This window comes from Tupaia chinensis, unplaced genomic scaffold, assembly GCF_000334495.1.
Source record: "Tupaia chinensis unplaced genomic scaffold, TupChi_1.0 Scaffold000294_1, whole genome shotgun sequence".
NCBI classification, from domain to species: Eukaryota; Metazoa; Chordata; class Mammalia; order Scandentia; family Tupaiidae; genus Tupaia; species Tupaia belangeri.
Window position 1 is genome coordinate 1,291,277 of NW_006159779.1, and position 12,735 is coordinate 1,304,011.

Here is a 12,735-nt window from a genome sequence, read left to right on the forward strand (position 1 = left end):
GTGGAGTACTGCTGCAGAGTGCCACTGCAGTGCAGCCCCATGGCGTACCTCTGCAGAGTACCACTGCAGTGCAGCGCTGTGTGCAGCCCCATGGCATACCTCTGCAGAGTGCCACTGCAGTGCAGCGCTGTGTGCAGCCCCGTGGAGTACTGCTGCAGAGTGCCACTGCAGTGCAGCGCTGTGTGCAGCCCCGTGGAGTACTGCTGCAGAGTGCCAGCGCTGTGTGCAGCCCCATAGAGTACTGCTGCAGAGTGCCACTGCGGTGCAGCGCTGTGTGCAGCCCCATGGAGTACTGCTGCAGAGTACCACTGTAGTGCAGCGCTGTGTGCAGCCCTGTGGAGTTTCTCCATGGAGCACCACCAAGTACCGCCACGGAGTCCCTTTAGTGCAGCCTGGGGACGTTGACTGCACCATATCCACCAGCTATCTTGCCACCCTTGCAGTTCCAGGTGTGTGATGTCTCATCTCCCTCCTCTTCCCCTTACAGATGTGGATGAGTGTCAGGACAACAATGGTGGCTGCCAGCAGATCTGTGTCAATGCCATGGGCAGCTACGAGTGTCAGTGCCACAGTGGCTTTTTTCTCAGTGACAACCAGCACACCTGCATCCACCGCTCCAACGGTGAGTACACCTGTGCTGACCAGCCCAGCACCCAGGCTCTGTCTACACATCCCGATTCTGGGGGCCCTCAGGACCCAAGCAGGGGATTTGGATGGTGCCCTGAATGGCTATTTTGTGTTTTGGTGTCGGTTCTGCCTGAAAATCCCTCCCTCTCATGCTGGACCAGGGCCCTTGGTGTTTCCCGTTCATATGTGGAGCCAGGTGGGGCCACGGACAGCAGATGTTTTCCTTTCTGCTCTGGGTGCGGGCTACGGCCAGGAAGAATGAGGCCCATTCTCTATAGTCACCTTCTCCAGTGGGGGCTTGAGCCTCCCTGGGCTGTGTGCCAGTTTCCCCATCTCTGGGAGCTTGGCAGTAGCACCAGGGGCTGTGCTGTATGTTCACTGGGTTACCCACCAGTGGAGGGTCCTTGTGGTCAGAAGGCCAGGTGGGGTAGCAGACCAGCCTGGGGAGCTGCAGAAGGACCAGGAGGACTAGGCACATGAGAGTAGACAGATCTAGACCCAGTCTGGAGTGGGGCTTGGCCCCCAGCCTAGCCAAGCAGGTGAGGGTACTTGGTGTCAGGGCATTGGTGGCCAGATCCTGGGGCTCAGGCCCATGGCAGCAGGGCTGTGAGGTGGAGTCAGAGCTGCTGGAAATGAAGACACACATGCTTAGAGGAGAAGAGCCTTCCAGACAGAGGAAACAGCATTTGCAAAGACATAGAGGCATCTCCAGCTTAAGATAATGGGAAGACCCAGAATCTCAAGACCTTGCGAAGCAGGGCAGGCTTTGAGGGCAGGAGCAAGAGTCGAGGCTCCTGGGGCCTGGTGTTCTAGGCCATCAAGGGAGGGGTGTAAGGAAGGACAGGACAGCTTCAGTGCCCAGCCTGAGCCCCCTTCCCATCACTGACTCTTGACAAAGAGGAGGTGCTGGCAGTTTGAGGATAGAGAGACCTGCTGTGGGGCCATTCTTTTGGTGTGTGGCACCAGCAAAAGGCCTAGGGGGGCTCAGCTAAAAGGCGAGGAACAGAAGAGGCACACACTGGTCTGGGGCAATCAGAGGACCTGGAAGCAAGTCCAGATCTGCTGTTCACAGGGAGCTGTCCCCCAGGCAGCTCTGCTGGCCACGCTGAACACCCAGCTCCCTTGTCTGCAAAGTGAGGACCGTGGGGTCAGCCTGGCAAGGTGTTCCGAGTGTGAAGTGCCCGTGTCCAGTGACACCCACAGTAGGCAGGACTTTTATTAGAAAACCGTTTCTGAGAAAGCAGCGGCAATGACACTGCCGGAGGACACACGCAGGTAGTCAGGCGGGCTCACCTCAGGGGCTCCTGACATTCAAAATGTCTGTTTCAGCAGTCTGCTCAAAGATGAGGTGGGCCTGTTCATTCCGAGGGCTGCAGTGTCCCCAGAGGGACATAGTGACCCATCTCTGTGGCTCCCAGGCCCTCCCTCTGCCATCCTTACTTCCACTGCCCCCCCTGAGGGGCCTCCCAAGCAATTAGGCTCGTTTTGCACCTTACGAGGCCTCCCTGCCTTGATGCCGTGGGGTCAAGCTGCCCAAGATCGAGGTGAATTACACAGAGGACGCTGGGCCCAAACAGGGTCCTATATAAAGCAGGGTTATTGGGAAGGGAGTCGGTGGGGGCTGAACTTGCTAAGGCGACCGCTCTGAGCCAGCTCCCAAAGCCCCAGGGCCAAGGCAGCCAAGCCTCTTTTCACCACACATGCTCTGGTCCTCTGAGGAGCAGCTTTCCCCAGCAGGGCCCCGAGGGACACTGGGAGGTCCTGGTTGGAAAGTGGGCATGCAGGAAGCGAGGCTGGCATGGTGCAAGGCACCAGCCCCAGCCTGTCTCAGGCCCCAATTTGGCCTGTCAGTATTTGCTATGTCAAGGAGGTCACAGACCTTGGAATCAGCCAAAGGTGTGGGTTGGGGCATGAGGGTGTTGACATGGGGAGCAGCAGGAGCTGCTGCGGGGCCATGCAGCTTCTGGCAGCTTGATTGCCACCTCGGCCACCTCAGCCCCTCACGGCAGCCTGGAGAGGTAGCTGACTCACCAGCCCGTGAGAAAGGCAGAGCCGAAGCCAGGGAAGCTCAGAGCAGTGGCAGAGGCAGGTTTCGAGCCAGGCACACTAGCTGTGGGCTGTTTTCAGGTGATAAAGCCGAGGGAGCAAAACAGGATGGTGGGACAGACAGGCTGGGCCTCAAGGCCCCTGTGAGGAAGCCACATGGGAGCTGAAGAAGCCGAATGTGAGGAAAGCCACGTGGGAATGGAGGGAAGGAGCGTGCCAAGCAGGGCACACGCAGAGGTCTGGCAGTGAGAATGGACAGGCACATTTGAAAGCAGAGTGCAGGGCGGGGTCAGCACAGAGAGAGGAGCTGGCGGCCAGCCCGCGTGGGCCTGGTGGCCTGGGCAGGAGTCTGCATCCATGCAGAGGGCAGCTGTGGGAAGATGGCTATGCAGAGGCGAGAGGGTGATGCTGAAGGAAGAGTGGAGGATTTCGAGGGGCACTCAGACACCGAGAAGCTGAGCACTACAGGGATTGGGCGGTGGCCAGTGTCGGCCGGTCCTCGGTCACTTGTGCCTCACCCGCCCAGAGGCCCTGTGGCTAGGGCCTGCTTTCTAAGCAAAGCTGCCATCCCGATTTAACTAGAATACAGACTCGGGGACCTTGACTCCAATCTGCGATAAGCCCGTGTTAGCTGAAGTGCCTTCTGTCATCAAGATTTTTGTGTGGAGTCTGGATTTTTAATTCTAGGCAGTGAAACCAATCAAAACAAACAAACAAACAAACAAACAAACAAAAAACCCAGGTAACTTCTTAGATCCTCCCAGAGGACCAGCCGCATCATTCCCAGGGTTCCTAAGGTTCAGATATGGTCTGAAGACGACAGGGCAAGGGCATATGAGTAGCCTTGGGCGATGGGGCAGGGCACCCGCCTCTCTGGGCCTTATCCTGCTGTGACAGTGGCCCACACTAGTGTCAGCCGCAGTAATTACTGCTGCAACTTGAAGTCAGAGCAGGCCAGTGGGTTCTAAGACCGAGCCTGTTCTGTACCTAATGACCGTGGAGTCCCGTGACTCCTGGGAGTGCCGGTGGATCCAGAGCCATCTGGCAAATTAGGTTCCTCACGTCACCTGACTCTTCCTCGTGCCTGACTGGCTCTTTGGAGCCTCCCATCGAATAGGAGAAAAACACCCCAGGCTGGTTTTGATTAGACAGAGCCGGATGCATAAGAGGGGTCGGCCAGGGTCAGCCCAGGCTCCTGGCAGAGAGGCAAAGCCCTTCTCTGTGGCTCCACTCCCTAGGCGCCAGTGTAATCTCTGGCCCAAGGTGTGAGGGTCTGGCCTAGGCTGGGACTGGGAGTACAGGGTTCTCAGCTCCAGCTCTCCATGTGGCCTCTGCATGGTTTCTGCCACTTTGGGTCTCTCTGGCTATAAAATGGGTTCAGTACTCCCTCCCTAGTGGGTGAGGGATCTATTGGGGGAAAATGCTTTGACACAATCAAATGCAATACCTGCTTAGGGGTGGCAACTGATGTAGGCAGTGTCTTCGGGTCTTTAGAATGCAGGCTTGACTTGGGGACACCCACAGGCTGCTCCTCAGTCCACATCTTGGATAAGTGGGCACCCAGAGCCATCACATTGGGACAGTCTCCCTTTGCGCAGCACAATGGCCATGCCTATGTGATTTCAGGCCATTTTATCATTCATTCACTCATTCATTTATGTGCAAGGTACTTGGCTTGGATCCCAGGCCCCCTCCCCTGTGAAGCTCTCAGTCTAGAAAGAGGGTCAGGTGGCATAGTGATTAAGGCAGCTTGATCCATATGGCTGACTGTGCAGTTTGAGTCCTGGAACCGACAGTTTGTAAAACACACCAGGAGCAGGTGTGTTTTGGGGCATACATGCCCAAAATCCCAAAAGGAGAAGTGGAGAAGGGATTACGGTGTGGCCATCCCCCATGGCAGGTGCTTTCTTAGTTTCCCTCTCTCTTTGTCTGTGTGGTGAGTGCACAGGCCTTCTAGAAAAATTTTTAAAAAAGAAAAGGGGGCAGCAGGTGGCATGGTGGTTGCAGCACTGGACTCTCACATAGCCAGCTGAAGTTTAAGTCCCAGACCTGGCACCTTGCTTTCCCATTTCCCTTTCTTTCTCTGGCCAAATCAAAAACTAATAATAATAAGAAGAAGAACAAATACAATTATCAATAATTCTTTTTAAAAAAAAAAAAAAGATTAATGCTAAATAAGGGTCCTGAGCTGCTGTACAGTAATAAGCTGAGGGTGTCTCAGTGGCGTGGCAGTAATGCATTGTTTACATGATGCTGGGGCCTTATGGAAAGTCACGGGTTCAGGTCTCTGGTTGCCCAGTAGATGCTGGGCACATGTGCCCTGACCTTGGCGGCTGGGAAGGCTGGGGTGGGAGGATTGCAACACAGGATCTTGTAGAGAGTACTTGTCTCTCTCAGGAGTGAAAAAATAATGAGATGACAGAAAAAAGCGCTCTGGGGCTTCTGTGGCTTTGTGTTTCTCATCTAAAGAGCAGACAGGCTGAGGCTAACCATCCCTCATCAGCCTGGGGAGGGATCGCTGCTCTGCCAAGCACTGACTCTGGGCCTCTGCGGCTCACTGGCAGCTGTGCGCCTGAGGCGACCGTGACCCTACGCAGGAAGCTGTCCTGCAGGCCAGCTCCGAGGTCTCAGCACATGCCCGCGGTGGTCCAGCCTCAGCAGGTGGAAGGTGCCAGAGGAAATAGCTGCTGTTCTCGTCACTGTAGGAAGCAGCCCAAGCTCACAGGGGCTTCAGAGTGTGTGTGGCAAAGCCCACCCCAGGGGCTACACTCTGGAGCCCAGCACTCAGGTTTCCCTGTCACCTCTGTGTTACTCCACCACTAGGAGCACAGGTTCTAGGGCCTAGCTCCCAGGTCTACCTCTCATTACCTGTGTGATTGTGAGCCAGTCACCCGTCCCCTCTGTGCCTCGTCTGTAAAATGGGTATGACCATAGCACCTTCTTCACAGGGTTGCAGAGATGCTCCCCTGTGCTCTAGTGGTCCCCTCTGGCCCTGTCCCTTATCATTGCTGGCCGCAGACTCCAGGAAGCAGCATTCTACCATGTAGTGCTGGTAGCCCAGCAGCTGGGGTACTCCCTGTGGGCAGGGACTGTGTGACTTGGGACTTTAGGAAAGTGTGGGCAGAGGCAGGCTGGGCCTGGGAAAATGACAGCTCGGTGAGCAGCCAGGCGTGAGAATATCACTCAGCAGCCTCCATTGGGCAGTCAGATCTTGGTCAGCATGTGCTGGTGGACCGTGTGGGCTATGCTGGGCATGGGCCCCAGCAATAGCAATCCCGGACTCTGTCTATGAAGGCCCTGCGTGGGAGGAGTCAGGCCATGCAGCACAGAGGCCCCGCTGCACTGCACTCCCCTGGTCTCCATGCAGGCCATGGGTTACCTGTGCATTTCTCGCTCTGGTAACATTCTCCTGAGCTGTATTGCTCTTTCGCCATGGGTGTTCCCTTGTAGAACTTGGCATATGTTTACAAACCTCTAGACTTGGCATCAAGAGTGACTCTGGTGGCCCAGCCATGACATGTGCTGCTAAGATACTGTACTCCACAATCTAGGAGCACACAGAGGCCCAGGTTTGAAGCCCAGGCCAGCCCAGAGGCCAGGCTTAGTTGTGTGAGCCTGTAGTCCCAGCAACTCAGGGAGGCCGAGACAGGAGGGTTGTCAGCTCTAGGCTGGCCTGGAGGGCAGAGTGAGTTCTTGTCTTCCCAAAAAACAGTGATGCCAGCTGTAGCCAGAGTCAGAGGTGGGTGCCAAGAAGGGGAAGCTTGGCTTCCAGAGTGTACCTTTGCATAAAGTAATGAGAGCGATGATGGTGGCAGTGCTGAGAGCTGCATTTATTGCATGCCTACTGTGTGCCAGGCCCTGTCCTGAGCGCTTTTTATACATGACCTCCTCACATCCTTCTACTGCCCCAGCTTCCAGATTAAGAGACCAGGGCACTTGGAGGCTAGGGAATTTGCACTTGTCAGTGGCATCAAGAGACTGGGATCCTGCCACACTGCCCCAGAGCCCAGGCCTCTGACCTGAGTTGGTTGGGCCTCTTTGTCCCTGCAATTTGTAATCTGTTATGAATTCGACTGTGGAGACAGCCACTGTTCTTGGGGCCAGAGGACATTTGATAATGTTGGTCCCCATGTAGTGTCCCCAGACTGCTGCCCAGAAGTGAACACGTTCTCAGCTGCTGCTGTTGCTGACTGTTTTGTACCACCATCTCATGGTGATCAGAGCTGTGTTTTTATGTACCCGTGCCAGCCGAGAGAGGAGAGGCTCTTGGCTTGACGGCGAAGTGTGTGAGCTTTGCAGCCACTGTTGGCCTCGAGCGCCGTTTTCACTTAACTGCTGATACTTCGGTATACACCGGCCGACCTGATCATACAAAGATGATCTCTGGTTAAAGTAGACTGGTTTGTTTTGTTTTGTTTTGTTTTGTTTTGTTTTGGGGGGGAGACTGTTCATTTTATATGTAAGACTGTAAGGATAAATACCTAAGTATACTGGAGACAAAGAAATAAATTTTAAAAAAAAACACGCTTGAGAGTTGGTGGTGGGCAGGAGGGAGATGACTCTGCCAGGCACTGTTTCGGGCACCTTACCTTCTAGCTAGGAGGACTGTGTCACAAGTGACAGGAGGCACTGTCATCAGTTATGCCAGGGCATAGGTATGAACCGGGATCCCTGAGGCAAACCAAGATGTGTGGTCACCTGACCGTTGCTTTGTTGAACCCCTTGAACCCTGAGGTTGACGTGAGCTGTCTAGTTCCCTATTACAGCTGGCGAGCAGAAACTCACAGAGGTGAATTGTGTGCCCGGGGTCTTGTGGCTCCTGTGGGTAGTGGCATGAGAAGAGCCCTGGTGGTCTGAGTTCAAATCCTGATGATTCCATGGCAGCTGCTCAGTACTTAAAGGGACCACAGCTAGCCCATGGTTCCCCTTCTTTAACCAGGGGTAGGTGTTTGGTTCTCTGTCTCCGCCTCTGTCTATTTTAATTGCCGAAGAAAACAAAAAAGAAACTTGAAAAATGACAATAATAAGGAGCAGAAGGAACTGACTCAGCCTGGGGCGAGAGGCCTGTGGTGTGGAGAGGAGTCTCAGAGGCCTTGGAGAGCAGGTGGCGTGGGAGAGGGAGGGTACTCCGGCAGGGCTGTTGGGGACTGGAGGGAGCCTGGGTGGGAGCAGGGCTGTGGTGGGAGGGAAAGCGGAGAGGCCAGCAAGGTCATTTGTGCAGGCCTTGGTCGAAAGTAACGGATTGAAGGCAGCTGGCCTTGAGAAGACGCGAGGGCAGGCAGGGAGCCACAGCAGGCCTGCCTCAGCACTTTTTGGGGATTGCGTCTGGAATAGATGCCACCACGGCCCACCTCTGTGGGTAGCCCTGGGAAGCCCACCTTCATGCCAGGGCAGGTCCTCTCGGAATCCACAGGCTGCAGCATGGGCAGACCTGCCCCAGGTGCCAACCAGTACCCGGAGGGCTCCAGAGGGACACAATAGGGGTGTGGGAACTGAGTTCACCCACTCGCTTAGTCCGTCAGTCGGCAAAGAAGTCCCATGCGTGCTTAGTTCCCTCTGCTGCAGGACAGCTGCGACGGGGTACTTTATGAAGAACAGAGCTTGCTTTCTTAGGTCTGGAGGCTGGGACGTCCAAGACCAAGGCAACAGCATGGTCGGCGCGCTCTGCTTCATAGATGGCGCCCTTTGCTGTGTCCTCACAGGGCAGAGGGCAGCTAGTCCCCGACCCTGCCATAGGGCACTGCTCCCATCCACAGGGATCTGCCCTCCTGACCTAATCCCACCCCAGCCTCAAGGGATGCCCCCTTCAGCCACTTCCTGGGTCGGGCCAGCCAAGCTGGGGTGCTGGGGCAGGACCATGGCTGCAGGTTCCCCTCGCCCCTGCTTGCTGCAGACCAGGTGGGCGGGAGAATAAACAGCTCTCGGCCTGGCAGGGAGATTTATGGTGCTACTGGAGGAGGCCTGTCCCGGCCCTGTGCGGTCCGGAATGGCCCTCGAGGCGAGGACAATAAATCCAGCCCATTATTTTTTATGAGCCTCCCACCCCATAAACAACTCCTCTGGCTGGTGAGCCAGCTTCACGCCCTTCTCCTGGCCTGGCCTCGATCCGGCGCCACGGGTGCCCCCAGCCCTGACTTCGTGACGTTAGCAGCAGCAATTTTCCCTAAGCTGCAGAAACTTCGGGGCTCCTGGAGCAGACAGTGCAGGGCAGAGGGCAGTACGCATCTCGGGGGACGCTAGGCCGAGACGTGACTGGCCCAGGCCTGGCTCTCCTCTTGGTCACAAGTCCTGGGGCTTCAGTTTCTTATCTATAAAGCGAGGTACACAGTATCTTTCCTTATAGAATTGTTTACGAAGATTAAAATGAGACCAGATGTCCAAGTCTGTGTGCCTGTACGTCACTCACAGCCATCAGGGCACACACAGCGTCACGTGTGGCACAGTGAGCACCACTGGTCGTCACTGTGGGCCCGACGCTGCACCCACACTCCCATGTGTGCACACAGAGCTGAGATTGTCGTGCTGTGCAGCTATTGTTACTCGTATTTTGCAATCCAAAAATAGAAACTGGGAAGCAGAGATTTGCCCGTTGTGGGGAAGTAGCTGAAGCAGGAATTGAACCCAGGTCTGACTGCCTCCTAAGATCTAAGACCCCGAGTAAATGGATGGAGAGGCAGGAGCTGAGGAATGTTGCCCAGCTCAGAGGCCCTGTGACACGGGGCGCCCCCTCCGGCCCGGTCCTTTGGCCCTCTGTTTTGGGTTGCCATCCTTCGGCTCAGTTACTCCAGCAGCTGCCACCAGGTCTTCCTGCCTTAAAGCCTCTGAGGGCAGATGAGCCACTGCCCCACCAGCCCTCTGGCCATGTCTTTCCTTCTCAGGACCTCCTAGAACTCTCCAGAGGGGCCAGCTCACACCCCTGCAGCCTCTACTTGCCTTCCTCCCTGGGAACCAGCCACAACAAACTTCTTGTCCTGCCTGGGCCCCCGCCTCTGCTCACACAGCTCCCTCTGTCCGCAGTCCCCTCCCCACCCCACCATCACCCACTCGCTCACTGGAGAACACTGTGCTTGAGCGGCAGCCCCTCCCTGCACCCCTCTTACTTCCCCAGGCACAGCAAGGGTCCTGCCTGGCAGGCCATCCGCCTCCCTGCACTGTTCCCAGGCCTTTCTCCCTCAGATGACTATCACCCGTGGGCACAGGGACCCCCTGCACTCCTGCATCCGACATGCGGCCTGGTAGAGGGCAGGCAGTCAAGAAATGCTAGGTCCCCCAGGACTAAAAGCCCTTCCAGGCCAGCCGATGGTGTCGCAGCTAAGGCACCTGGATCCCACATGGCCAGTCACTGGGATCCAGTCCCACGCCGGGCACCTGTGGATGCGTGCCCCAAATCCTGAGAGGAGAATGGAGAAGGGATTGAGATGTGGCCATCTCCTCTGGAAGGTGACTTCTCTGTCTATCTTTCTCTGTCTCTTTCCAGCAAGTGCATGCTTTCTATAGCAAATATAAATAAATAAATAAATAAATAAATGTAAAATAGAGGGGCCCTTCCTTGGTCGAAAGCTAACACCTATGTTAGCTGTGCATAGGCTTTACAGTGGGGTTAACTGGAGTTCCCAGAGGCGCTGCACCCAGCTGATGCACGCTCTTGAAAAGAGAGAGGCCCTCACGTCTGTTGAGTACCCACTGTGCCCAGATCCCTGAGCCCCTGAACCCTCCAAGGGCCTGGGGAACAGCTGCTGAGTCCCAGGTGCAGGGAGGGTGAGGGTACAGCTTGACTCAAGCCCAGGTCGGGGACGCTGAGCCAGTGTTCTTGCTGCAGCACAGGGCGGGGAGTAGCTGGCTGTGTCTCTGGGGAGCTGCTTGTGCCCTTAGAGCCGACTGCGAGTGTGCCCCTGGGTTCTTGCTGGCTCCTCCGCCCCATTCCTAGGGCTGCTGTGGCACTCAGGGTGCTGCCACTTTGGACTCCCCAGGCCTGGGCTCTTTCCATCTGGTCACCTGGTAGGAAGGAGACAGATGTGTCCCCTGTTCACTGAGGCCGTGGGCCAGAGGCCAGAGCTGATGGTGGCCCTGTACAGCCTGCCCCCACCCCACCCCACGGTTTTTCTCAAGGTCCCTGAGGAGCCGGCTAGGGTTGATGGATAAAATACGGGTGCCGTTTAAAGTGGGATTTCAGATCAACAACAAATGCTTCTCTCACGAACACTTCACACAGCATGCTCAAAAGTATCCGTTAACCGGAAATTCAGGGGGAACCGAGTGCCTTTATTTGTATTCCCTAAGCCTGGCAGCCCCAGGGAGGAAAGGGCGCCTCCAGCCTCCCTAACCTGGGCAAGTGGGTGTCTAGGAGGTCATAAGTCTGGTTAAAGCTGTCAGGCCTGTGGAGGCAGAAAAACTTGCTTTTAGGAAGGGGCCTGGTCCTCAGACAGGCTTTGACTTGGTCGTGGTGACACCTAGTGACCAGCCTCTGGAACTTCAGCGGACGAGGAAGCTAGGCCTGGAGGGGCGGGGGGTAGCTCCAGGGGAAGGACCAGGGTGCCTTTATTAAGCAGCACCCGAGGAGTTGTCAGGCAGCAGAGCTGGAAGCCCTCACCCCTTTACTGCCCTCTGATCCTCTTGCCAGAGAGGCTGCTGGTCCCCGCACTTTGCAGATGACACTGAGCAAGCCCTGAGACCACGCACCTTCACAAGGGCCAGACAGGGCGTGGGCCAGGGCTGCTGCTGCCGACCCAGGGCGCTTTGCAGGTCTACAGGCACCAGCTGGTCCTCCCTCTGTCACCCCTTGTGGAAAGGAAGATTTCTAGGACTGGTCTGGGCACCAGGAGGCAGGGGCTGAAGGAAGTCAGTGTCCTCTGTTGTTCTCCAGCCCACCCACCCCAGTCTCACCCAGCCACGGCCTCCGTGCTCCATGGTCTGTGCATCTGTGTGCATGGGGCCTGCCCTGGTGTTGAACTCGGGCCAACTGGAGAAGAGCCATGGAGGGCTCATGGTCCCAGAGCAGGGCCTGCACAGAGGCGACACAGTGAGGGAGGGGACGACGCAGAGCCCAAAGGCTGACTGCTTATGAACCAATGCTTTTTGGGGTGATGGAAGAGTTGGGAGGATTCTCGTGGGCTCTGCTGACTGCTGCATGACCCATGTCACTGCTGTGTGACTGGAGACAGTGTCTGTCATCTGAAAGCTTTGTTCTCTTCCATGGTAAAAGAGAGATGTCATCTGGATGTGAGGCCGTTCAGTTCTGGCTTTCCAGAAGCCAGTCCCTCCAAGCCATGCTGCCTGTGACCCCAAGCGCATGGGTTTCTGTCTTTCAGCCAGGGGCCCTGCCCCTCACCCACCCTCACTTACAGGACCCATCACCCAATTATAACTGTCTGATCATGTGTCATCTCCCCTCACCACCTCCCCAAGACGGGGTTCCTTGAGGAGCAGAACCCACGCCTGGCTTACCCCTTGGCCCCATGCCCCACACGATGCCTACCCCACGTGAGACACGCACTGGACTCAGCTGTGCTGGGGAGGGGCCTGGGCTGTGTCACTCTGGACTTGGGGCTTTGCATCCAACCAGGGACCAGGGCTCAGGCAGCAGCAGTGCATTTGTCTGTAGGCCCCAGCCTGGCTATTGGCTATGGGGACCCCCACCTGCCTGGCTATCGACCTTGGGGAAACCCCGCCTGCCTGGCTGGTGCTGCCTCTGTCCCCCAGTCACATGCTTGTGGCACCTGTCTCTCTTGAGCAGTGCACGAGGATCCTCTAAGTGGCATGGGCTACTTGGGAATGCAGGGCTCTGCCTCCCACCCTGTACCCCCAGATTACATCCACAGGGCAAATCCAGGCCTGATGGGCACAGGCCACTCCCAGTGGCTACCCCAGCAGTGGGCCTCACATCCTACCAGCCCTGGTGCCTCTTGGCCCCACGCTGGCCCCTCAGGAGGCTCTGCTCCTTCCATCCTTGTCCCCACCCCCAAGCACTGGCCAGCACACCATTCTAGATGCAGGGAAAGGGCTTCTGGGCGGCTCGCAGAGCACCCCATTGGGAGCTCTGCAGGAGTCAGGAGGGTGCATTCC

The 12,735-nt window shown here is 56.6% G+C and overlaps 1 protein-coding gene across 1 annotated transcript in view; it reads left to right on the top strand.

Moving 5' to 3' along the window:
• Positions 1 to 12,735, top strand: part of SCUBE1 (signal peptide, CUB domain and EGF like domain containing 1) — a gene marked incomplete at its 5' end in the record, with an annotated part of 134,161 nt that overhangs the window by 52,615 nt on the left and 68,811 nt on the right. Inside the window, 1 exon segment of the mRNA XM_014588668.2 lies at positions 488 to 622. Coding sequence (XP_014444154.1) covers positions 488 to 622 — 135 coding nt within the window.